This window comes from Emericellopsis atlantica (genome assembly GCF_019669845.1).
Source record: "Emericellopsis atlantica unplaced genomic scaffold F5Z01scaffold_52, whole genome shotgun sequence".
Lineage (NCBI taxonomy): Eukaryota > Fungi > Ascomycota > Sordariomycetes > Hypocreales > Bionectriaceae > Emericellopsis > Emericellopsis atlantica.
Window position 1 is genome coordinate 1 of NW_025764754.1, and position 25077 is coordinate 25077.

The 25077-nt window shown below is 52.3% G+C and overlaps 7 protein-coding genes across 7 annotated transcripts; 3 read left to right on the plus strand and 4 right to left on the minus strand.

Moving 5' to 3' along the window:
* Window positions 1-33: 33 nt before the first annotated feature.
* On the minus strand, window positions 34-1496 carry F5Z01DRAFT_668316 (putative phosphoglycerate mutase). Its single transcript, XM_046264340.1, is given in 5 exon segments — window positions 34-229; window positions 247-522; window positions 576-682; window positions 751-853; window positions 907-1496. 4 exon segments carry the CDS (start codon window positions 1329-1331, stop codon window positions 468-470), a joined length of 690 nt encoding a protein of 229 aa, XP_046113632.1. The 5' UTR covers window positions 1332-1496; the 3' UTR covers window positions 34-229; window positions 247-467.
* Window positions 1497-2127: 631 nt separating this feature from the next.
* F5Z01DRAFT_640929 (uncharacterized protein) lies at window positions 2128-5251 on the minus strand (the record flags this gene model as incomplete). Its single annotated transcript, XM_046262549.1, has 5 exons — window positions 2128-2932; window positions 2991-3067; window positions 3116-3297; window positions 3368-3491; window positions 3566-5251. The coding sequence occupies 5 exons, from the start codon at window positions 5249-5251 to the stop codon at window positions 2128-2130; spliced, it is 2874 nt and encodes a 957-aa protein (XP_046113633.1).
* A 3726-nt stretch (window positions 5252-8977) lies between these two features.
* On the plus strand, window positions 8978-11548 carry F5Z01DRAFT_678449 (cytochrome P450; the record flags this gene model as incomplete). The annotated part of the gene is made up of 7 exons (XM_046265444.1): window positions 8978-9040; window positions 9089-9541; window positions 9589-9600; window positions 10508-10756; window positions 10878-11146; window positions 11203-11308; window positions 11360-11548. The coding sequence occupies 7 exons, from the start codon at window positions 8978-8980 to the stop codon at window positions 11546-11548; spliced, it is 1341 nt and encodes a 446-aa protein (XP_046113634.1).
* A 705-nt stretch (window positions 11549-12253) lies between these two features.
* F5Z01DRAFT_678450 (uncharacterized protein) lies at window positions 12254-13626 on the minus strand (the record flags this gene model as incomplete). The annotated part of the gene is made up of 2 exons (XM_046265445.1): window positions 12254-12273; window positions 12528-13626. The coding sequence occupies 2 exons, from the start codon at window positions 13624-13626 to the stop codon at window positions 12254-12256; spliced, it is 1119 nt and encodes a 372-aa protein (XP_046113635.1).
* A 1418-nt stretch (window positions 13627-15044) lies between these two features.
* On the plus strand, window positions 15045-15953 carry F5Z01DRAFT_467331 (chromatin remodelling complex Rsc7/Swp82 subunit-domain-containing protein). The gene has a single exon (XM_046259970.1). It carries the CDS (start codon window positions 15202-15204, stop codon window positions 15877-15879), a length of 678 nt encoding a protein of 225 aa, XP_046113636.1. The 5' UTR covers window positions 15045-15201; the 3' UTR covers window positions 15880-15953.
* A 2115-nt stretch (window positions 15954-18068) lies between these two features.
* Window positions 18069-18869, plus strand: F5Z01DRAFT_696939 (uncharacterized protein; the record flags this gene model as incomplete). The annotated part of the gene is made up of 1 exon (XM_046266298.1): window positions 18069-18869. Exon 1 carries the CDS (start codon window positions 18405-18407, stop codon window positions 18867-18869), a length of 465 nt encoding a protein of 154 aa, XP_046113637.1. The 5' UTR covers window positions 18069-18404.
* Window positions 18870-20625: 1756 nt separating this feature from the next.
* Window positions 20626-23049, minus strand: F5Z01DRAFT_467364 (uncharacterized protein). The gene has a single exon (XM_046259971.1). The coding sequence runs from the start codon at window positions 22951-22953 to the stop codon at window positions 20710-20712; it is 2244 nt and encodes a 747-aa protein (XP_046113638.1). The 5' UTR covers window positions 22954-23049; the 3' UTR covers window positions 20626-20709.
* Window positions 23050-25077: the final 2028 nt, after the last annotated feature.

Here is a 25077-nt window from a genome sequence, read left to right on the forward strand (position 1 = left end):
TACTATAGCCTAGAGCGCCATGGATTTTTGCCTCACACGCTGGTTTGGTGATGAGGAAATTTCACACTTCTACTCTGTTTGTCCGCATTTGTGACGTTCCCTATTCCTCGCGCCAGCTTTCTTCACAACACCCGTATTTACCTTGGTTATCGCCTGTTATTCTTACGGGCGGCGAGTTGTGACGTTCGGGACTGAACTAGCTACCGGGTAGGTTGTGCAGAAGTCGTTTAACTAGTCGTTTAACTATGTTGAAGAGCACCAGGGTGTCAGTAATCGAACAGTTATTCGGCTCACAGTCGAGTGCAGTAGGCGTGATCTATGCGTTGGCAATTGTATTGATAGCTAGGGAGCTGGGTAGACACGGACTGTGGTGAAGCTGGGATCATTACGCGAAGCAAATGAAACCGCGCAATGACCGTGCCCAAGCTCATTCGCAGGTGAGTACGGAATACATGTTGGCTGGTTCTTCACAGAGCCATACCAAGGTGAATAGCCGGCTTGTCGATGTCTTTGTTTTTGTAGCTTCAAGATCATGAGCAATCAGACGCGCATGGCAAGTAGGATTTTCGGGTTACCTCAAAACGGCAATAGCTCCAGGGTCCATCATCAATTCAAGGGAGGCGTCGATCTCAAATCCAATCCAACGCTTCGCAAAGCAACGGAGGATTAAACCGTGCGCAACCTTGGAGTCCATACGCGTTAGTCACTGTGCACATATTGAGTGGGAAAGGGAAGGAGAGTCGGCCTTACGATCAGGATATCAGCAGCTCCTCTCCCATCCATGGAAGCTTTCTGAATCTGTCGGACCTCAGAGATGAGCCTATCCAGTCGGTCCGTTACTTGTTCTTTCGACCTAAAAACAAGTTGTGAGCGAATGCATCGATCAACTTACCAGGTAAGACATACTCCCCACCCTCGCATCCGTCACTCCAGATGTTCCACTCTTCATCTTTGTCCAGCCCTCGCGTCCTCCTTAATTCTTTGATTTTGTCAATTGTGAGCCCTTCATAATGGCCGTAATCCCATTCCTCAATCTCATTTCTGATTATTCCCCGGTCCGCGGCATCAGGCACTAGTAAATCCAGGGTTTGTTTCGCCCTCAACCTCGGACTAACGTAAATTGTCCCAAGGCCCTGGGGGTCGATGAGCTTGCCTGGGCCCACAGCTTTAGTTGCCGCGTGAGAAACCTGTGCCTCCCCCTCCTCGGTTAGGGCAATATCTGTTTTGCCCGTAAAACGGCCTTTCTTCGCCCATGTTGTTTCTCCTATGGGTAAAAGTGCGTAAGACTTGACTTTTATTCTTTGAGGAGATTTAACGCATAGACTTACCATGCCGTACAATGAATACGCGCGGTGTTGACCTATCTTGATCAGACATGTTGACGTGAGAGTTGATTACGCTGAGCTTTTTAGCTTATGAGTTAGCGGAGTCGAGCTTTTAAGGGATGCGATTAGTTTCCCCGCACGCTATTCAAGAAGTCACGTGCTAATCATTACATAATCGCGCTGGCATTTCTTCAATCATCACGTGCTTCTTTTTGCTGCAACCATCGAGGTATAGCACTTCAAGGACTAGTCCAGCTGCGCTAGCTCAACCGCGCAGGCAGGTTGCTAAGTAACAGCATTGGCTCAATGTTGAGCTTCAGGCACCTCCGCAATTCTGCCACTATGCCAGTCTCGATTCGTTGGCTCAGGCTGTTCTAACTCATTTGGTACGTAGATTAACGTCGCCGCAGCTAGTAGATGATGATTCGTCAGCAGTGCAACATTGTACAGGACTCGATCAGAATTACGGGAATTGGCGCCACCTTGTATCAAGTAGACCGTGTTTTAGTTTCACGTTTGAGGCTGCTCTACTGCTGGCTACCTCCCTTGTTCATTTGCTCACGGCGCGGGTAACGCCCTATTAATGCCAGTGTAATATTTCAACAGTGTGGTAAAACTCTATCCCGCGAAGAGGTTTTCCCAAAAGCGCCAAGACCACTAACTATATCAGCAAGTTGCGAAGGTCACATTGCAATCGCCTGCTAAATTGATCGTGAGGAAAAGGGGCTGTGTGAGCCGTGCGTGAAGTGGAACGTGCCACAGGTATGGAATGAAATTTACCACTATGGGGCTTCCATCGACCCTACGTATTGGGGAGCATGGACTGGAACGCGTCCAACAGCGATGTGTCGTAGTCTTCTCGCCGGCACAAAGCCTCACGACTGGCGGTCAGGTCGTCAACGTCGAGATACTGAGATAGAGATGATGATGCGACAATGGACATCGTGTCAACATCCGCGTGCTTAGCTATTTCTGAAAGGAGCGGAGGCTGCACGTGGCCAGTCGGCATGTTGGTGTTCCAGTCGGCGAGGGCTTTGAACACCACGTGATTATGTTTGAGCATCGCAGTGGTGAGCGGTGAGCGACCTTCGGGATTACACGTGTTGACCTCGGCACCGTAATCAAGAAGAAGCTTCACCATGGCCGCCAGGCCGCCAAAGCTGGCCGACGTAAGTGGGCTGCTTCGAGCCAGACGACCTGGCATCTGCGGGTTAGGATTCGCACCAGCTTCGAGGAGAATCTTGAGGGCCTCCATGTTGTGGCTGTCCACTGCATGTAGAACCGTCGTACGTCCAGCAGCATCCATTGAGTTTACTTCGGAACCATGGCTGATCAGAATCCTCATATCATCCAGTTGACCTCGAGCGGTGGCCCAATCCAGCGCGGTGCGTCCCTGGGCATCTTTCATCTTGGAAGCTTTTGGATTCCTCTCGAGCTCGTCCTTGAGTCTCGTCCCAGAGAGGCCGAATATAATATTGTGGGGAAGGGGGAAGTCTTGGTCATCGATCCAGTCCCTTTCCCCGCTCAGCCTGATGCACGAAAGCTGATGCAGGTCCTCGTAGCTGCATTTACGGCGGAAGGAAAAGTCCCACACGTGATCGTATGACCTAGGGTAACATTATCGGTCAGCAAGCTCTTGAAGGAATTGAGATAGGATATACCTACTCGTCATCTATGACAGCCCCTTGGCTTAATAAGAACTTGATTGTTTCATGCTGGTGTAGCCCTCCGTAAAGTGCCCACTACCCTTATGATTAGCTCCTAACGAGTTTTGCGCGGGCAATACGTACTCTTATTAGACTGAAGCCTCTTGTGCTGCTGACATCCTTGGGAGACGCTAGTCTGTTTTCGAATAACGTTTTGAGCCCTGCAATGTTCCCGTCTATTGCATAGGTGACTGAGAGTGCCGTGTCTGGAACAGTGTTCCATGTGGGAAAGTGAAACTGAGGTCCGAAAGAATCGGCACGCATGTCTACATTAATGAATTAATAACGCGACATTCACCAAATCAGTGTGATTAAAGGACTCTACTCAGCACTTACATGCCAAAGCCACTTCCCTCGAGTAGCTAGGGACGTTTGGTGAATGGGTTTGTGATCCTAGGCCCTCCGCTTGTGGACATGACGGCTGGCGATTGCAAGCAGGGGTGGCTGGTGAACTTCGTGACTAAATTAAGTTATTCAGCACGGATCCTTCAAGCGGTCATATCTACCCGGCGAGGGCGGAAGGGAGGAAAGTACCTGTTCAGCATGGATAGGGGCGGTGAGAGAGGCCGCTGGCTGGTTGGTGATAATAACGCTCGAAGCAGCAGCATGCGGAACAGTGATAGTTGGTTCGGCAATAACCGAGCGGGTTTTCTGACAGGTCTTATCCGGCTCTGATGCTGCAAAATTGACGGGATCAGGCTGTGTGGCCTGCTTACAGTGCTGCAGAGCTTTTTGAACTGCTCGAGAAAGCATCTCAAATGGAATTCCCTGCTGAGTCATCCGTGTGAACGTTTCGACAAGATAGATTGCAAGATCATCGTCCTGCGTAATCGAATCGAGCCCGGTGTAGTGGGAGCACAGCCTCTTCGCCTGTCTCGAAAGGTCGCGTCCTGATCTTTTCCGTGTTTTCGCCCTCCCTACCGAGCTCCCGGAAGGTAACCGCCTAGCCACAGGGGCGGTTGGTGAAGGAGCAGTCTGCAAGGACAGCTGCAAGGGCAATGGAGGAAGTGACTTAGATGTGTTTTCCATCCATACTGACGAAGATGGAGGTCTGTGGGAATCGGGCTCTACTGGAGAATGTTGCGTCTGCAAGGACGAAGATAGAGCTGATGGCGAGACCTCGGTAGTGGAAACATTTCGTAACGATGGAACTTCGGAAGATGGCGCTGAAGCTCCTGTCCTGTCAGCTGCCGATGAGTTGCAGAGTCGGGGCTGAGGCGAGATACAGCCGGTCTTCGCCCTAGTTGATGCCAGAGACGTTGTTGGGAGGGGTTTTCTGTAATATCCAGCGATAACCTTCGGAATTTGCAAACCCGAGCCTTTGTCTCTTTCCGCGCTGCTCGCGAACGGTAACGACGACAGGAGGGTTAGCGCGTTGCCGGCTATATGCCTTTGCAAGGTCTGACGTTCTTCATAGGAGTATGTGTCTGAAGGCGCTGGCAACGACGGTGAGACGTGGAGTGGAGTTTCGCGGCCGCCAGTTGCTTCAGGTCTTGAGGGTCCCACTGATACTGAGGCGAATGACGAATGTTGATGGTCCGCCACCTGTTCGACAGCCCAACCTTTGCGCACAAGGAGCCCGAATTTGTCCCAACCAAAACCTTCCAATGGCGCGATATCAACATTTGGAGGTGTGCCTTTCTTGAGTTTTACCAAATCCCAGTTCTCAATCGGATTAATGTCGTCTCTCACCTCGGGTATTCGTCCATCCGTTGCTCGAGCTCTGTGGTAGATGCAGCGGTTCAATATAACTACCGCCGCCTCCCGTTGCCGGACGGTTCTCGCAGCTACACGGAGCGTATTGCAGTATATGAGTGGTCTCGAAAGAAATTTATAGTGGCGTACGAAGTCGTCGCCCCAAATCTTGCTCACAGTGGTCGTGGCCACGAGGCGCTCGTGGCCAGCGCTAGAAATACGTTTGAACGCGACCCAATCCGCATCAGAGCATGCTTCCGCCGTGAGATGTTCTCGGAAGAGGACATCGTAACAGGCTGAGACCAGTTCTATCTCTGAAGTAGAATTTGTGAGGTTGTCCCGGATTGCCTCACAATGACGCCGTTTGTCTTGCGACCGGAGTTTAGGGATCGATGCACGGAAAGAGCGAATAGCTTGAGCGTGCTTCTCCGGTAGCAATTTGAGCACGTGTTCCAGGTCCATTTTAGGATCAGGCACCGGCAGAAGCCCGGAATTGGCACTGCTCTGTCGGCGCTGCCTTGACATTCTGCATACGACAGCTTTGAACCGTGCGATCGTGTGGGAGTCGTGGGAAATGGAGGACGAATATCAGACGAAGAAGCACAGTATGTCAGATTTAAGTCGTCGCTGCAGTATCACCTCAGGCGCATGGACAGCTAAAGGCAAGGATGCAGGTTTCGGGCCTATCACAGACCCAAAGCGTGTGACTAATGTGACAAGGTTTTCTATTGGTTTGTTCCCTGCCGGATCGCCACTCAGACCACCTGAATCGGTAACAATGGGTGGTGAGAGGTGGAAAGTACTTATCGATGCATTTGGCTGTTCATTCTCACCAGTCACACCCAGATTTATCGATCTGTACTTTTGAGCCGGGCGCAGTACTGTTCCATCCGTCGTCCTCCACCCGGTGATAAATTTACTTTCCTAACACGGTGCCTAGCGCACCTTTGACAGTACAACGTTACATACAGCCTGAGGATGGGGGCTACGCAAGATTATTCTGCAACGGTTTCTTTTACCTGTGCCACAAATCTAAACGTCGCTAAGAGCTAAGAAGTCCAATGCTTATCGCGCCATGCCAATTGTTCAGGTGATTATTTGCAGTTCAGCTCACAAGCCGTGCATAACCAACATGTATTCCGTGGCGCGGCCGTGCAAACGGCCGCCGTATGAATCTTTGCATTGATGACTAACATTGAAATTTAAAGGACACCAGCGCTCCTGGCCATCTCGGGCACGGACTAGCCGAATGAGGCTGCACAGTCCGAGGTGATCACGAAGTATCTCAAGGGGGGCTAGAGATCTGACCTGTGGCGGACAGGTCGTTAGTGAAGACAGGGGATGTCAAAGTCGCCTGTTTAAAATGTTTTACCTTTTCCTCGAGTCAAACTATCACCTTCCCTCCTATTTTATCATCAACAGCATCTGTCAAGCGCGACTCGGCACCCCTTCATCTTCTAGGCAGCGTCAGCCGCCATCCGAACGTGGGTGAGCAAAGTCAAAGAGACTTAGTATCTTACTGGTATCCAACTATTACCAGTACACAGGAAGCACAGCTACAGTTGCCTGGGCGAAAATTCTTTACCGTGACGCTTCACATATTGTCAGACACCGATACCTTCTTCCTATGGCTGGACAGTGGTTGACCCCTTCAAGTTGTCAACGTCTCAGAAACTCAAAACTGCAGTCCAGGTTGCTCGTCGTCACCTTGCTGACTTCAGCACTATCCAAACGATGCCTGTCGACAAGGAAGACAATCCCGACCGGTTTCGAACAAGATGACATCGGTCACTTCCACGTGGGGGATCGCACTGAGAGTTCTTAGTGAGCTTACCCTTTGTAGCAGATCAGGGCGGTTCAATTTCCTCTGTTGTCTTGGTGCACGGTCGATGCGGGGATCAGCTTGTGCCTTCAGGATGACCTGTCCTTTCCAGCAAGCAGACAAGCATAGTGATGCTACCTTCAGAATGGCACATCGGAATTCCCATGCAAATTACCGGTTCTTCTCTACTTGCTGTGAGGGGCGGACCAGAACTAAAAACCTTCTTTAACTGGGGCTTTCTTCAAATCACTCCCAGAGACAACTGTTGAGGGCATCATAAAATCAACGATCGCGAAGATTTCTTCGTTGTTGTCCAGCACCTTGCGGCGGCAAACTTGCCCGTGTCCTTCAGGGCCTTCTTCTTTGAAGAATATGTATTCAGTAGAAGGCACCCCATTCCCTTTCATAGTCTGCAACGGAAGACTAATTCGTTCGCACTCTTTACGGAGATCTAGATTTATCAGTATATGTTGCAGGTACCCCAGATTTCTGTTTTACCTCTCCAGTCCTTCTCCAGGAAGTATATTTTCTTCGGCATAGTTGATGTGCAGAGACCCCGGTTATGGGAAAGAGCCTCCCGTCTCACCAGGATGACAGAAAGCACAGAAGGTTTATGAAGAGTTTTGACTCTCAGCTTTCTGCTCAGCTACGGATATACCCTATTATAAGGCAAGAGTGGCTTCCATGAGCTCACATCAACGCTGCGGGGTATGGTCAGGATTGTTTGCATGCTGGTCACGCCGACGCTCCTGCATACGCACTGAATTTGTTAGGACACGGAGGGCTTGGGGTAAGCGAGATAGGGGCAAATGAAAGAGATGTATGTGAACATGTCAAAGGTGAAAACGGGGCGGGCGGCGAAAGGTCTACCGGAAAGACCGTGCGTGGCCATGCATAGACTTGCTAGTCCAAGTGGCGGAACGGAAGAGGAAAGGGGCAACTTCTTCCTTGTGTTGGCCGGCTTTCGGGCTACAGGGAAAGGTGAAGCAGAAAGAAATATCATGGATCGCAGAGGAGAGGAAAACAGGATAAGTAGCCTTTACTTCCCGGCGAAGAACGGCAGACCTGTTTCCTAACAACCATCATATGCCTAAGATCATGCCGACCAAACAGTCCGAGAATCCCTCGATCCAGGGCGAGGACGGAAGAGACTCGAGCGAGACGGAAGAGAATCCTCCTCAGGAACACGACGATCCTACACATGGAAGCAGTTCAGGGGGAGACAACACGAATCGTAAGAGCAGATACATCAGTATGTTGTAACGTCACAGTGCCTAACCTTGAACAGATAATCCAAAAATCCCCAGCTTCGAGGGTATGGATGGCGTGGACAAAGTAATCAAGTTTGCCGGGTCCTAGAACTGAATAACTCTACACAGATTGACACGCAAATATAATCCATGCAAGTATCTGTACAAACCACATTACTCCCGTTGAGGATGAGGATAGAGTGAATCGTCCATACAGCCCACTGTCCCTCGCTTAAGCCCCTGCCCCTCAAGAATATCAAGTGTACCTCTTGTGTGGCGGGAATGAGGATAGAGAGTTTGTTCTCTGCCCCTTTCACTGGGCCAGACCTGTGTGGTGCATGATTAGCCGATTGACGAAACGCTTTGAGTATTCAGACGGCAACACCATGGTGTGTTTTCGCTCTTGGACTCAGCATCCCGGCAAAGTCTCCTCACGACTCGGCGAGAGCAGAGTACGCATGAACTGCTCCACCTGAGCCTCATCTGCGGCTTTCCTACATTTGTCATTCACCACTTTTCCAGATGCCATCGAATACACAAGGTTTGTCAATTGAGTTTGTTGTCACTGGAAGTTGTGCGCACTACCGAGGGACATGCAGATTGAATATCGCATTTGACGCTTTCCCGGAAGAGATCGCGTCGCGAACAACGCGAACTAATCAAGCTTAGCGTGCACCGGCAGCATTTCGTTCCTCGTAGTCATGCCCCACTAGCGCGCGGAGCCGCTACTCCCCGGCTCGCCGGAGGTGCATCCGCTGATTAGGATGGCTAGCCCACGAGTTGTGCCGTCTTAGCTTCTCAGTGGCCAGCACATTCCAACCGATCGCATCACATTCAGCCCCCTTGTAAGCCCGAGTTGCTGCAATTGCTTCTGCATTGCAGCAAGGATACTGATGAGCGATGGCATTGTCCAAGTTGGCTGTGCCGCCAGTTGAACATCAACACCCTCCACTGCCACCTAGGCACGTTTCTCATCATGAAGCACGTTCATTGCAGGTCATGCGACAGCAATAGAGCAGGGGTAGAAGAATATAAAAACGCCAGCTGCTGCGCGTCAGAACTGCACTTTCTCCTTTAGCTGCATGTCATTGCCGCATTTGCCCCTGCTTCGTTGACCAGCCTTCTCCTATCTTACGACGTTCGCCTTGTCCCTGCTCAGCAACGCTCGCACTGGCCGTCATGGATTCCTCTGCTGCGGAAGCATTCAAATTGAAGATTACTTGCTGCTGGGAGATTGAGCAGGTAGTTTTACCGACCCTTGAGAATGTTAGTTCGATACTAACATCTTAGACAACTGAGGCTATCCCCGAGCACCTTCTTCGCAGGCCATCAGACAATGAGACGTGGATACAGCGCTTCGTTACGAAATTCGAACTTGATGTCCTACGGCCAATGATTGAAGCTCTTCCAACAGCACACATTGTTCAAGAGGCTAGGGGTCGTCAATACGCGGAAATCGCGGTCACCAAACCTTGCCTTCAATTCATGTCCACACTGTCCATACCGCTGAGAGTCGAGTCCAATTTTCCAAATAACCAGACAACGCCGAGAGAAGGGGAAATCAATGTGTACGGTATCGCAACAGCCAGACAAAGAACCGAAATGGTCTTCACGTTGTCCGCAACTGCGGCGATCTGGTCAGGAAAGTACGGCCATGGCCTTGTCAGATACTATCTGCGCTACACCAGGAACAGAAATGTGCTGGTAAAGCTTGTGTGGGCGATGCTGCTCCATAGAATACTGGTATGTTTTATGTTCTGGACACTACGCCAAGAGCTGACGGTTTCCAGCAAGCTGACGAGGTAGACCGCCGAACATTCATACAGAACTGTTGTTTTGTTGGCTTGCACACGTTATCAGCGAATGAGGACATCTCTGAATTCTTGGACAGGGATGAAGAGACATGGGTACAACACTTCTTGGCCCTATACAATGCGCGAGTAATGTGGCCGCTTGCGGACGCGGAGGAGGAAATACACCTTGCGTCTCTACTCTGGGGACTCCTCGAATCAGCAGAAAACAGTGACTTGTCACTCTCTTGTCTTCAGTTCACCCACCATTCTGCCGGAGAAAATCTCAGGAAGCTCGCCAAGCTCATAGGCATTAGGGTCAACTCACAGCCGTTGAACTTTGGCCAGATTGACCAGGGCTATGCGAACCGGGTGCTCCCAGCATGCAAGATGTTCGAATGTGCTGGAGAGCTTCATGTTGCTCGTTTAACTGAGCGGATCTGCAAATATGTGCCACTTGGCCCCGAGGCATACGGAGACTTCCCGCCGGTCTGACGCGTGCTATTCAGGACGGAAGAGCCAACAGGATATGGACGGAGATGTGAGATTATTGCAGATCATTCTACCCTAAGCTAACTTGTTGATTCCGATCGAGGCCCCAAAAGACGATATAATCGTTTCCCATGTTGTTGCTTGCTCTTTTAAACAAGGAAAGCCGTTCAATCGATGACTGCCATGAAGTTTATTAGATGAACAGCGTATTCACAGTCCTCGGAAAAGAGCCACTGACTGGGACTGTATACTTCGACCATACATCACGGACACGACATTCGACAACATAGGCTCCGTCTTTTTCTCGGAGCCGTTTGGTTTCATCAAAGCGGTACGTCATATTCTACAGTAGCCGGAGGTTGTCGTCCTTGCTAGTGACCATGCTCATGGCTAGAGTCCCTCCACGACTTTGAGCTGACGGCAGCAGGGCCGCGATATAGGCGGAACGTTGCGGAACAACGTCGCGCTCAGCAAATTCGCAGCCGCCGCTGGTTTCTTCCTCGTGCCCCTGCGCATCCTTGTCAACCCGTTAACTAGTTGGATGCTGCTGCTGCCGATGGGCAAACTGTACAGGACCACGTCAGCGGCTGTGCGGAAGCGGATGAGCAACCCCAATGCCGGCAAGGACATGCTCTCGCACTGGCTTCGCGCTTCCGAAGTATCAGGGACACTGAGCGTACGAGATCGAGGCGCAGGCGAATGTGAATGTGGGCGCAGGGGCGGAGCCCGTTTCCAGTACCTATCCCAGTTCCTCTTTCTTAGCCCCGCGCTGACTCCACCTTGAAGCTGCTATTCAGAGCGTTTTGTATCACATGATCAGACATCCCAAGGCTTGGTCGACGGCCCGCGACGAGATCGATGCCGCTCGTGCCCAAGGGCGCTGCCAACATCGCGATGTTTCGTCGCACGACGCCCAGAGCCTGCCTTATGTACAAGCTTGCGTAAAGGAGTCGTTGCGCTTGTTTAGCCCAACGACCATGGGCTTGCCTCGTAAGGCCCCGAAGGGCGGCATCACTATCGCAGGCCGACACTTCGCAGAGGGCACCACTCTCAGTGTTTCTTCGCAGTAGGTTTGCGCGCTGTTGGTGAACCGGTTCACCACTGAAGGCTGACACCCACAAGTGCAGTGCACTTATCGACGGACATCTGGGGAGCTGATGCTCACCAATGGCACCCGGAACGCTGGATGTCTGGCTATACAAAGGAGTTGGAGAAAAACTGGTTGGTGGTAAGTTATCGCACGATCTACGGAAGCCGCGCCAAGAGCTAAGGTGACAAGTTTTCCGCTGGGTTTATGACGTGCCCGGGGCGTCACCTTGCGCTGATGCAGGTCTCTAAAGTAGTAGCTTCTCTGATCCACTGCTACGACATCCGTCAGGTGGATCCGGACAGCGTGTGGAGCTACCAGGCTAACTTCACCGCGCTGACGCACTCGTGGCCGGTCTATGTGAAGAAGAGGATGGATTGAGGGCTTTTGGTATCAGTTCAGCATTGGAGATCCCTTTCTAGGCACCGAGTCAACAGACAAGGAGGGCGGCTATGATGGTGTCCCGACTGTGCTGCATTAGTTAGCGTAGCAGTAACAAAGGAGACCGCTCGGTGGCTTCCCCCTGAATCAAAGTGGATATGGACTACGTGCTTAGACAGTTGTACTGCTACGCAACAACAGCCATCCCGCGGGCTCACAATCATCAAATGCGGCAATGATGCTCCCTACTGTCGCGGTCGCGCATGTTGTGGGGATATGGTATATCATCGATCACGCGGCGTGCGTGACGGAGAGAACGGGAACTATCTAGATGCGAGGTTGCTCAACTATTGACTCCGGGCCACGGGGCTATCGGTCGAGACAGAACTCAAACTACGTACTGGAACGAAAACTGGATGCTCCTCTCCGTTGTTCTTGTATCATGTCAAAAGAGGGAACCCAGCCCACCGTAAATGCACCCATCTGAGCGAGAGCCGCGAGGCCCAGAGCAGGACCGGAATATCTGACATGGCAGACAGATAGCCATGGCACACGACAACGGTTATCAGGGCCGCCGTGAGTCCACGGCGTTCTTGAACAGGATATCAGCGTCTCCAAGGGGATGGCATCTATCAGTCAAGACATGGTTACGAGAAGACACGGGTGCAGCAGGCGGGTCATATGAATTATGCGCCTTTCATGTATCTAGAGATACTCGCTCGGACCTATAGAGTGGGCCTATCAGCGCTCTGTTCTGCCTGGGTGGCACATCCGCACCTTAGTGCGACGAAATGCTCAAACTCATGTCCAGGTCCTTCCCAATTCGAATCGCTCGAGTTGCGACAAAGTTTAGAGCAATACCGCCTTGATAGACCCTTTATCAGTTTTGTAATCTCGTTCTGTGTCTCCGGAAAAGCTGCCTTGAACCTCTCTGGGAATTCTGCCATAGAGAGACCCCACTTCTCCTTGCACGGCCTACACAGCTGGATGCCTCCGAATTGCCGAATATCCTTGGTAGTGCCTGTTACTATGAACGTGCAGTTGGCACACTCCCGACTGCCACTGCGCTGCAGAAGGTCGCAGAATCCATCGAACATTAGCTTGTCAGACTGCGCAACAAAGTCTGCGTACTGTCCGTCATATTTCAGCTGTGCGACCGTCTCCTCGACCCTGTTCCAGAGTTTGAAGTTGGCACGGGTTAGCTCTACCACTTGCTCCGTCTCTGGCTTGCCGATCCGCAGTCCATCCTCGACGAAGCGGTACCTCCGCGTCATCATATGGAGAGGGCCTCCGAAGAAACGCAAGAAATTGACGACGCAGCGCTTGGCGGGATTGGTGGCCCATGGGACGTCGATAGCCCAAAGAACCATACGGTATAGCTGGAAGCTCTTGACGCGCGTGTGGGCGTCGAAATACCCGAAGGTGCTGTTGGTCTCGCCCTCCGCTCGATGCTTGTGGAAAGCGACGGCGTCGTACAGCGTACAACACAGCTCTCCGATAAGCCGCCACTGCTCCTCACTGAAAATGACGTCGACAGACTCGTTGCACGATAGTGCACTGGCGATTGTGTACCGAACCAGGGCGTCGCAGTCGCGGAGCCGGAACCAGGTCTGGGGCGACTCTGTTAGCGCGCATAGATAGCGACGGAATAATTCCGAGTCGAGTCTTTTGCTGGATTTCTCGACGGAGAGGAGCAGGAAAGCTCGAAACTCGCGAGATATGGCGGCGCGTAGCTCGGTGTCGCTACTAAATAGACTGTCTAGAAGCCCTTCTAGATCGTAGCCGAGGAAGATACTGCTGCCGTCTTGCGGCACTAAGTCGCCGCGGAACTCTGCGACGACGGCGATTATAATGGTTTTTGTGAATGCTATGTATTTCGCATTGTCCTTCCACTCGGGTATGACACTTCTGGGATATTCGTAGGCGCAGGCAAGCGCCTCCTGGATAGTTTCCTCGGAGAGATCGGGTACTTCAAGGCCATCTCGTAGCTGTTCCGGATAGAACCATACGTCGGGGAAGGTCTCGATATCCGCCGGGTCCTCGGGCATATCAGAGCTATCGGCTTGACTCAAATCCATTGTGGCGCTTGGGAATCGGAAGAAGGCTGATGCAAACGACGAGTGTACATATCATCAGTGAGTCGGCGATCGGGTGTCCCAGCACTCTTTATAGCCAGCGGCCATTTTGTACGCAATCGGCCGACGAAGGCGCCAAGCCAGCGCTGATGAAATCTCTTAGATCTGCCTATCTCCTTGGCTTAGTTGAGGTCTAGCTAGTGACCGGAACATGCCGAATCCTCCGCCGTCTAGTCGGTGCATGCGTGCTTGTTGTGGACCCCACTTCCATGGAGCTTGGGCACTTCCAATCATTCACTGATGCTTGAGGAAACGCAATATGGACACCGCTCAGGGTAGTCTAATTAACAGGCAGAATGCAGCCGTTTCAGCTACAGCAGCCTGTAACCCACTCTGACTGCATAGAGCCCCCAGGCAAGTAAGTGCCCAAAGCCCTGGCGGAGTCAGCACGCCCATTCAGATCTAGCCGTCTCTTGCTGTTTATTGTGGCTGCAGCCGCGCAGAGACAGTGCCAGGGCTATCCTAGCCCAAGGTCAAAAGGAGTTCGCGAAGCGGGACGCCAAGCCAGATGCTAGCGGGGCCATCACACCCTCTCGACTATTATCATCTCTCATGGTCCATCATGGCTGCCACATGGCAAGGTCGTCAGTCATGGGTGGGCTGGTTCGAAACGGACGCGAACTGCCCTTTCTCCATAATCCACAGTACATAGCTGCAGCTGCGTAGGGGACAGTGCCAGTGCCATTTAGCACAATGGCTTTCACACGTCGAACACTTTCAGCGACCGGCGAAGCACAGCTTTGTGTTCGGCAATTCGCCGTCCCTATTCGCTAGGAAGCTGTGAATGCTCAAGATTGTGGCGAGTTTGTCGTTTCCTCGACACTAGCCAACAGTTCAGTAGACTAGGACCCGCCTGCTGGACCCGTGTCTTGTCGTAACCATGTCTTCCCTGATAGATGTCATCCCTTGGAAACGCTGTTATCCTGGTCAAGCCTCGCCTACTCACGGCGGCTTTGACAACCATTGTCGTGCACCATCGCTATCTGTCTGCCACGGGTGCATCTGTGTATGATGGGCCAAGCGGCGCATCTACGCGACCCCAGCGGTTGGGAAGCCCTCACCAAGAGTAGACTGATCGACAGGGGCAGAATGCAGCCACTCCAACTTCTGATGTTAAGCAGCTCGGGTGACGTGTGGCTGCCACACGGCAAGTCGTCGATCAATTGTGGCCTGGCCCGAAGTGGGAGCCCCAGGCAGGTGTCCATAGCGTTGCCAGGGCCATTCACACCCTCTCAGCTCTCATCTTCCAGTGTGGCTGCCACACTCCAAGGGTCCCCAGGCAGGTGCCCACAGAAGTGGCGGGGCCAGACACACCCACTTAGTTTTAGTCTAGAGGCTGTCGCTTTAACAGCCAGCCTCCTTTGTCGTTGGCGGTCAGCACGATAACACCGATGGTCACGTGCGTAAGCGTCCCATCGCGGAAACGAAGTCGAGCCCTTGAAACCCGCTGCACCCAGGCACATCTCATCCGAGATTCCTGCCAGTTGTGCTTCAATCAGCTGTCCATCACTCACTCCCATGTGCCTCGGTTCGCAGGACACGAGTATGCCGCATCAATCTGCACCAGCCTATATCCCCCCTCCGGCGCTGGCGGCAGTTCCTCCCAAGACCACTCCTACCAAGTCGGCTGTAAGGGCTCTGCCAACAGTTAGAGACCATACGACCGACCAGCTCAACGAGACCAGCGACGAATATATTCCGCGTGGAATCGATGAGCTTGGCGAGAAGAAGGTCATGTCAAATGGGGTGCTCCTTGGAGGTCGTACTTATCGGTGCCGCACCTTTCTGGTCCCCAACCGCGGAGACAAACTCTTCATGCTTGCGGCCGAGTGCGCTAGGATATTGTCATACAGAGACTCCTACCTTCTCTTCAACAAAAACAGGTCGCTCTACAAAATCTTTGCCAGCCAAGCTGAGAAGGACGACCTTTTTGAAAAGGAGATTATACCATTTTCTCACTGCTCGAGGCAGGTTGCGATCGTCACAGCAAGGTCTATGTTTCGCCAATTCGGCAGTAAGGTTGTCGAGGGCGGCTGCAGGGTTCGGGACGATTATTGGGAGCAACACGCCCGGATGCAAGGTTTCACCGAGACCGATCTCGCGGGAGAGAAGCGGCCAGGAGCTGTTAAAGACAGGGAAGCCGTCGAGGGGCAGACTAACGGATCATGTAAAGAGCGATGTATTCGGGCGCAGTGAAAGCAGGTCATGTCTGAAGGGTTCAAAATATCAACTGTCTTTGATTTTCTTTTCTCGCTCCGGAATACTGTCCGGCAGGCAAAGTGATTCGCGCTGATTGCTATGACCCTACAATTCCTCTCCATCTCTATCGCGTGTGCGAAACTATCTTATACTGCTCGGCCTCTAGTTGAGCTACAAGCGACTCCTGGGCCGCGGCACTCAAGTTGGAGAGCGTTTCGTCCGTTGGCTCCCAGCAAACTTTGTTCCCAGAGCCTGGTTGCTGGCTTCAGACACCAGCTGCTACCACGATTAACACGATGGATTTGCCAAGATCGACTGCTCGACAGTGCCACGGTACATGGGTAAGATGTGATAAGAATAGGGTAGTCATTTCTGGGTCGATGCCTGGTCCGCAGCAGGTACGGATACAGCACTCCATCATTCTCGCTGCGAAGTTCCCAGGGGATCTCGCTAGGATATCGAGATGAGGTTGGATCAGCCATCGCTGGCCGCGTTCTTGCAGTTTACGCACGCGAGAGAAAGAGACTAGATTCGACAGAGTGTGATGGCTCCGGCGGTGCTCTTGGGCGGCGTGAGGAAACCCCCATGACCGGCAACCTCGCTATCTGGCAGCCACGGCAGATCATGACCGACGGCTAGGCCCGAGAGGGGAGAGGGTGTCCGTCTTCACCAAGCTCACTGCGACCCTCGGCTAGGACAGCCCTGGCACCATTCCAGGGCAGCTGCAGCCACCGTGGATTCTGAGAGACAATGAGAGATGAGAGGGTGTGGTGGCCCTGCCAATATTGTGGACACCGGGCTGGGTGTCCTTGTTGTGTGGCAGCCACAGTGGAGGACTAGAGTTGAGAGGGTGTGATGACCCTGCCATCGCGGTGGGCACTTTGCCTGGATGTGACTGCAGTGTGGCAGCCACAGTAAGAGACTAGAATCAAGATGGTGTGATGGCCCCGCCACTTCTGTGGGCACTCGCCTGGGGGCCCTTGTCGTGTGGCAACCACAATGAGAGACTAAAATTAAGTGGGTGTGTTTGGCCCCGCCAATACTGTGGACTCTTGGTTGGGGTTTCCTTGGAGTGGCAGCCACACTGGAGGATTAGAGCTGAGAGGGTGTGATGGCCCTGGCAACGCTATGGACACCTGCCTGGGCTCCCACTTCGGGCCAGGCCACAATTGATCGACGACTTGCCGTGTGGCAGCCACACGTCACCAGAGCTGTTTAACATCAGAAGCTGGAGTGGCTGCATTCTGCCCCTGTCGATCAGACTCCTCTGAGCCTTATAAGAGCTTCCCAACCGCAGGGGTCGCGTAGAATGCGCCCGCTTGGCCCATCATATACAGATGCACCCATGGCAGACAGATAGCGACCGCGCACGACGACGGTTGTCAAGGCCGCCGTGAGTCCCAAGGCGAGGCTTTAACAGGATAGCAGCGTTTCCAAGGGATGATATCTATCAGGGAAGGCATGGTTACGATAAGACATGGGTGCAGCAGGCGGGACCTAGTCTACTGAACTGTTGGCTAGTGTCAAGGAAACGACAAACTCGCCACAAAGCGGTCCTGTATCGTACCGTCTTGAGCATTCACAGCTTCCTAGCGAATAGAATAACACGAAGGTTCAGAAGGGCTCCATACAGTGTGTGTTTTGCAAAATTCTCTATTTGGACGGCGAATTGCCGAACATAAAGCTGTGCTTCGCCGGTCGCTGAAAGTGTTCGACGTGTGAAAGTCACTGTGCTAAATGGCACCCGTATTGACGGGCTACGACCCACTCATAAAGACCTGACAGTACCTATAGCGCTCGCAGGCCACTGTGGCAGCGCCAGCGCGGCTTCTTTTCGATCATCAACGTAGATCCATGTACCTACAGATCCGGATCCAGGCTTCACAAACAGACAGAGTGCATGAATAGGAAGCTGCATTCGCTCACAACTGTACTGTATCACAGCCCCACTGCAACATCTACTTCGCTTTGCTGTGTTCTTGCCGGCGCCTGTCCAGACAAACCCAGGGCTGTGCTCATCTCTAGTTGCCCTCCGCGTTGATCTAACTCACTCACTTTCCCAGCTTCCTTAGGCTGCCATCAGCTTGTCGCGTAGCTCGCAGGTCACGACAGCCAACAGTGTTCTGAGAGCTCGATTGCCCTGAGCCGTGTGTCGTCCTTAATCGGTCAGCGCCGCCAATTTGCGTCTATCGACCTGCAGCGCACCTACCGTAAAAGGGAGCATCAATCCACAACAACAAACCGGAGGCTATTCAAAGAAGAGAGATCGGCTTTCGAAGCTGAGGAATCAATGCTGGAGGACACTAACCTACTGAAGCATCTGCATCGACAGCGTTTTCGTTGGACTCGACACTGTTGGCTGTTTCCCACTGAATAAAGATGTGCCTTGATTGCATCGCGCATCGCGCATCGCCGCAAGCAGCTCCTTGATTGTCCGAAAGTAGCTGATCACGTGTTTTTATGAAACGGCCGAGTCGCCAACAGCTAGAGAGATCTTGCTTCCGCTCTCTACCGAAGTAAACATGCTGACGCAGAACAGGACAGTGATAGCAATTGGGTACATAGTGGACGGACCAAAAATGGTTCTTCTTACAAAGTCTTCGGCTATGCGCTGCCGGTCTTGGGAGGACGGTCCAGAGCATATCTGTGCCATCAACCGTACGCACTCTAACATAGTCAAGTTTAAGCTACACGATGAGGAGTATGACAAGGCTCTTCAGAAGCTAGATGGGCTTACTCAACGAGCTCTCGCAGCACAGAATCAGATTCCTACCATTGCTTCCAGAATTGATTCAAGTGGAACAGCAGCTCTGGTAGAATCGGCACAGCCGCGCAACAGTTCCAGAATCCCGCGTGGCGAGCAGCGGCATTCGACCCCAGCCCAGCCATCTGGTGTATCAGTGATCCGGGTCAGAGGCATCAAAGGCAACGAGAACAGTACCACGGCGGCTCCGCCGGTCGGCAGATCCCAGATGAAGGCAAACTAGCGAGGCAGGGCCATCGCCCAGATAATAGATAGTACTGTACATATCAGGATACACGCTCTCGTATCTGGCTAGCCTCCTTGAGCAGATTTAGGCCGCCCTACACCATCACGTTACTAATATTCTAAAGCGAGATAATTGACAACCTCCCTTCTGGAAATACGATCCCTTACAAGGCGTGATACTGATATTACTGGGAGCGCGCTTACCTCCTCATTATACTCTGTCTCAGCCATAACTCTTACGTTCAAGCGTACATTGACACGCTGGCTCGGATATGGCAAGCGGCACTGGGGACGACACGTGTACGCAGCTGCCAAGGGAGTGAGTCGACGCAAATCTTGAAGGTTGGGCAGCCCCGTGGCTTAGTAGACGGCAAGTATAGAGCCTACTGCAGCAGCACATTTGTCGGCGGTCAATTGTGGACGTCCACTACGCATTCTACGGAACCTGTCCGCGGCTCCTGATCCTGGCCCTTGTAGATCAAGTTTCGCCTTCGGCCCCAGTCCCGAATCCTGCCAACTTGAGCAGTCTCGCTCATTTCGTGTGACCTCAGCCGGATTCTACCGTTCAGAAGCACATATAATGTACTTCGTCGAGCAGACATCCTCGATGGTGCATCTTATGACAGGATGGAGTCCGAGAATTTTGTTCACGGGCCTGATCCAGAAACCACACAGCTTTGGAACAAATTTTTCGAACACCATCAGCCCTTTGATGCAGCTGGTCAGAAGTCTATCTATTTTACTATACTTTGTGGATACGATGGTTACCACGCTCTAGTGGTGACGAATCAGAGCAGCAACACTCGTCTCAGTCAACGGTACTGGGAATACCTCACACGAGCGTTGCGGAAGCCTTGCCAAATTGACGTGAGCAAAGCCGAGATTCGCTTCCCGGAACAAAAATTGGTGCTCAATATCCACAACCTGCTCTATACCACCACTCATCACGACGAAGTCATCGGAGACCACGGAGAGCTAGTGTGGGAATACTATAAGAGTGGCCTGATGCTTAGAAAATCGATTGGCGTTAGTACATATGGACAAGACTTGGAGGCGTACGACAGGGCGCTGCGAGAGCTGGGTGGTGCCTCGCTTGCTGAATACCCTGAATACCGCGGGGGGAACTGGCTGCTCACCTTTCCCGTGGGCAACCAGATGCGCTGCATCAAATTGCTTCGCTCAGTGTTAGACACTTGGACACGTTGAAAGTACATGGGCCACCGTGCGGTGCAAGCTCACATAAGGCTGGAGGACTGGGGAGATCATGTTGAAGAAGCTTTTAGAATATCTACAAAGGTTTGTAGTGTAATTGGATTACGTTTTGGCTGATATCAAACATTGCTGCTCGATAATTTTCATAATCACTTCGGCAGCAAGATCGATCTCATGACAAGCCTCTAAGTATTGCTGAAGCGCTTGCGGACACGATCCTACTGCCAAATTCTCGGCTTCTTGGCGTCGGTGCTATTCCTCGTTGCGTTGGCGTTCATTCTGTTTTGCGCGATTCTCAGCTTCTTCGCGTCGGCGTTGCTCCTCTTCGAGCTGACGTCTAAATCTGCAATCGCCTCCATTGCATTTGATTTGAAAACGTGATTGCTGTTCCTGATTGCCAAAGTCACCAGCTTGTTTTGAACACGTACATGCCCGTGGGAGATTTTGCCGTGCTTGCATTTCAGGTCGAAAGACTCCGTGAGCGACATGACGCTGCTCAGAAGCTGGGATCAACCCCGTCTCGAATGCTGAAGACAATCTTAAGTCTTGGTCGAATCAGCTATGGTTGGAAACGAAGACTGCGAAAGGCATATAGACTTGGAGAGGAGTTTTTGTATTTCCATTACTTACTCTTGCTTTACTCGCTTGTTGGTGGTACTACCATACAAGGCAATCTCCTGACCAACCTTCCTTTTTGATAAACTTTGAGGAACATTATCAAGCTGCTGAGAGGCAGCAACTGGCACCAGAATCTCTTGCCGGTTGACGAGACTGTCTGCACATATACCTGCGCCAGACAATTCGCTGTCGCTGGGAGAGGCAGTCCTCGACCTGTCAAACATGGTCTCAAAACCACGCAGCCTCCTAGACCAACGTTGCTCCTCCTGTCCTCCATTTTCAGGTATCCTAAGGCAGCTTTGGGCCATTTCCTGCAGCTCCTCAAAGCTGACGGCATCCTGAAGTGAGCGGTCCTCGTGAATTTTCAATACTCGTGGAAATCGCAGAGCATAGTACCCAGTGTTCGCGGGCTTATCAAAGCCAGCCCCGACCACTTCTACCATGAACGGATACTTGAATAGGTCCACAGGCTGCAATTTTCGTGCGGGCTCGACGAAGACATCGAACTCCTCCATAGAGGCGGTGAATGGTACCCGGCCGAAGTAGCCATGTCGATTGAGGTATGTGATGTTCTCTTTCGAGATGCCATGTCTGTCAACTACATCAATCATGCGGAATCTCGGCTTCGCATCGAAGCGGCGCACTTCGTCCTTATTTTCAATGCAGCCGATATAGAATGACGTCCACCATAACTTCCCGACGTCAAGTTCGAACTCGTCAGTCGCGTCGCGGCGTCCGCCAATAAGAACGAAGTCTGCGGTGTCACCCAGGCCCGGAATGTAATCCTTCTTGAGCTTGATATATGATTCATGTCCACAGAATGAGAAGTAGGGGCCGTCGCAACCTTTGAGTACAAACCCTTCCCATCGCTGGGTGATGGCTCGAGCGAATGCGTCACTGAGTCGTTCTTCGGCATCAACAGAGGAGAAGTCGATAATCTCGCGGGAACCGATGCCAGCACGGCCTGGAATATGACGAACCAGAGATTGTAGCAGCCGTCTCCGTTCATCATGAGACTCCAAGCCGCAGACAATATTGTCCAGTAATAGAATATCGTAGAACATGATCATTAGATGCTCCCTCGCTCCGATGGGCGAATCTCCGGCAGTTCCAATACACCGGCCAGATCGTTTTACGTGCCTGCGGATTTGGTGGAATGGCTCGATTCTTTCGCCGTCGCCGTTCCATACCAGTAGCTCGCCCTCAAGGATGGACCGCTTCTGGATCTTGCAGCCTGTTGTGCCAAGCTCAAGGCTGTCCCGCAGTGCCTGATGGATTCCAATACGGTCATTTGTCGAGTCTCTTCCACTCTTGGAGAAAATTCGAATGTTGGCTCCTGGTTTTTGAAGGTCGATATGAATTTGGCAATATTCTCCGTCGTACTTTCTCTCCACGCTCATCCGTCTCGACCCAGCCAACTGGCAACAGTGTCTGATGCTCCTTGCCTTTTCATATGCCGTACGCCCAGTCATTATACCAACCTGCGGCACGAATTCTCTTCTAGTGACTTCCAAAAGCTTGCCACAAGCCACAGAAGGCTGGATAGACATGTTCCGAATACTCGGCTTGTCGAGGAGCCCCACAGTTGCTGGGATCGAATTCTGGAAGCGCAGGAGACCAGGCAGGAGAACATGAAATCTGCTCATGACTAGCGTCTCTGGAACGCAGACTGGGCTATAATTTTTTGATAGCATCCGAATCGTCCATTTGGCCTCGGAGCTTCGCAGGACTCGGAACACTTTCGTGAGCAAGGCATCTGCGGTCATCAATCGGCCATGCTTTGATGTAACTCTTTGTCGAAGGCTATCGGCAGAAAAAGGTGATGACGCTGCAACCTGGTCGAGAATATCGTCGAGCTCCTCCAGAGATACCTCTTGGCTGGGTCTTGATTCACAGTCTGTTACAGCCATCACGCGCTCGACTGAGCTTGCAAAGTCTAAACCGCCAACGGTTCTGCATCTTTGGAGATGCTCCATTCGGGATAGTCCAAGGCATTGTGCGCGTTGTACAACCTTTTCTAACAGGCGTTCCTGCAGACCAAACACTCGATCTGGCCTCCGTTCGGGGAAGAGGCATGACAAGAATGCCACTGCTGGTGGGCCTCGCCGAGGAATAGCTTCATTGTGCTTGTTGAACCAGGCTTGAATGATAAGCGTTTCGCGCCCTTGGCTATTGCCAAGCCTCGATGACTTCTTAGCGTTGCTCTCGAGGCTTTCGAAAAGGTCAGAGAGCAATCTGAACGGGAACGGCATGATTGAAAGAGACAGAAGAAAATTCTGATGACATTGAAAAGACGAAAGGGGGGATGTCAGCTTCTATACTGCATAGATCTGGGTAGACTACTCATTGATGAATCAAAAGGCTCTCTTACTTGGCAGTCCTTATCGCCGAACGTTTTGTGAAGAACAGTGCCCATGATGAATCGACCATCGAAAGGCTCCACATTTACTGGGACCATCGAGTGCCCATATGCCACTGTGAGCTAGTATGCCGGATGAGGGAGGGCCCTGATTCGAGCATACGCTGGCCGAGATTCACTGTTGCGACGACTAACAGCAGCGTTCTAGGCGGCTTCTCACATATAAAGGCTCTCAACAAGCCCAGCCCTGCTGGTCTTCCACTTCCTGAGCCTGACATACTGACATGAATCTGGATGCCACAGCGAGGAGGGTTGAAAGTCGGGTTCGAGGGGTGTATGCGATGACCCAGGGCTTGGAGACGCATACAGCGGGTGCCGTTCCATGATGACGTGGTCAAGCAGCCGGTATTGGAACGGTAACCGGGGGCGTGCGGTGCTTTGTGGTGGAGGGCCACACCTGGGGGAGGGGGTGAGTGCGTGGTGATGGGTGGCTTATTGATGTAGCTTGACGGAGAGAACGAAAGGAAACGAGATTGTGGTCTCAGCAGCTGATCAAGCAGCCAAGGAAGCCGCCGGCTATGGTCCCAATCGCGAATAATCCAGGAACCGACATCTGAACATCACGTCTCTGTACGAAGGTGACAACGTTGTCACTTTTGGATTAAGGGATGCACATTCCATGAACAGCAAGATTTTTTATAGTATGACAATTTCAAAGACTGCAACAACGGTGGCAAGGGCGGCACCAAGCGCAAAGGCTGTCTTTGGTGGAAAATAGTGGATAATGCGTCATGTCACGTGCGGGCTGCTTGGCGGCGCATGTGGTCGCATGTTGGGTCGTAACACGAGTCTTGCCAATTGCCCATGCCGGGAAGGACGCCAAACGGTATCGCACGTCCTGCTGCGATGCCGCAAGTATCGACAACTCCGACACCAGGAACTAGGCCACCTCTCCGGACGACACGACCTCCGGGACATATTGAGCGAGCGCAAGGCAGCCGCAAAAGCCATCAAGTTCATAGAACTGACGGGGATCCTTGGGCATTTTAGGATCGAGTCCCAAACCAGACAAAGCTAAGCATTGGGGGGAGACTGTAGGTATGCAGACCCAAGACATGAGGCGAGTCGCTTCGACGGAGCCTAGACAGACTGCATATTAGTAAAGAACCACGCTCTAAAGCGGGAATTCTGGGGGCAGCTGGTCGGGGCTTTGTTTACATTGCACTGGCGAAGTGGGGCGGCCGGAGGTTAATCCGGCCGCGTCGGCTGCCTGCCAGGCCCCGCTCACCGGGCATGGCTGCGGTTAAATTAGCGGCTACAACCGAGTAGGAATACAGTTCAGAGTTCAGTAACACGAGTCTTCGTGCGCACAGCAGTTCGTCCTCGGGTGCCAAACAATATTGGCGTGCGCATTCCAAGGTGCATCCTATGAGCACGTTGGGTAGGAAGGGTAATTCGAGGCTGCCTTGTGAGATGCGGTGGGCTTGATGTGCGCCTGTTTCCCGGCTGTGCGGCAGCTCCTGGTCAAGGGGTTCCCCCGGCTGGGCGAGTCCGTGCGAACTAAGACGAACGACCTGGACGGGCATCGAAGGCACGGGAGCACATCAAAAGCTGTGCACTCGAACCAGCCTGGGACACGGACAACCATAATCGTAGACCCCGAGGCACACCACCAAGGCATGAACGAGAGTGGAATCATGGTGGAAAGAACGTACCATGTTCTTTCCAACAGGACTAGCACGGCCCCATGAGCACAAGGTGGGGTAGGACGCCGACGTCGGAGCGACATGTAGTACAGCATTAGTCAATTGGCCGCGCCTGGCAACCATTCACAGACACACTCCTTATGACCCCTGAATTGAGGTCTATGCTATGGTGCCAGCTTCGTGGAAACGATCAGGTGCAACCTATCAAAGCCGCTCGCACTGGTCTCGCAATGGATACGTCGTCTAATTCAGGCTAGACCTAGCATCCTTACGGACTCTGGGCAAAATTAGACAAAGGGTCTGTACGGGGT

Coding starts and splice junctions, on each gene's coding strand:
- F5Z01DRAFT_668316 (XM_046264340.1), bottom strand. CDS start 1,331: ATGGTAAGTCTATGCGTTAAATCTCCTCAAAGAATAAAAGTCAAGTCT. Junction 854..906: donor GACGGATGCGAGGGTGGGGA/GTATGTCTTACC, acceptor ACTTGTTTTTAG/GTCGAAAGAACAAGTAACGG. Junction 523..575: donor GGAGCTATTGCCGTTTTGAG/GTAACCCGAAAA, acceptor ATGATCTTGAAG/CTACAAAAACAAAGACATCG.
- F5Z01DRAFT_467331 (XM_046259970.1), top strand. CDS start 15,202: ATGTGCCTCGGTTCGCAGGACACGAGTATGCCGCATCAATCTGCACCA.
- F5Z01DRAFT_467364 (XM_046259971.1), bottom strand. CDS start 22,953: ATGCCGTTCCCGTTCAGATTGCTCTCTGACCTTTTCGAAAGCCTCGAG.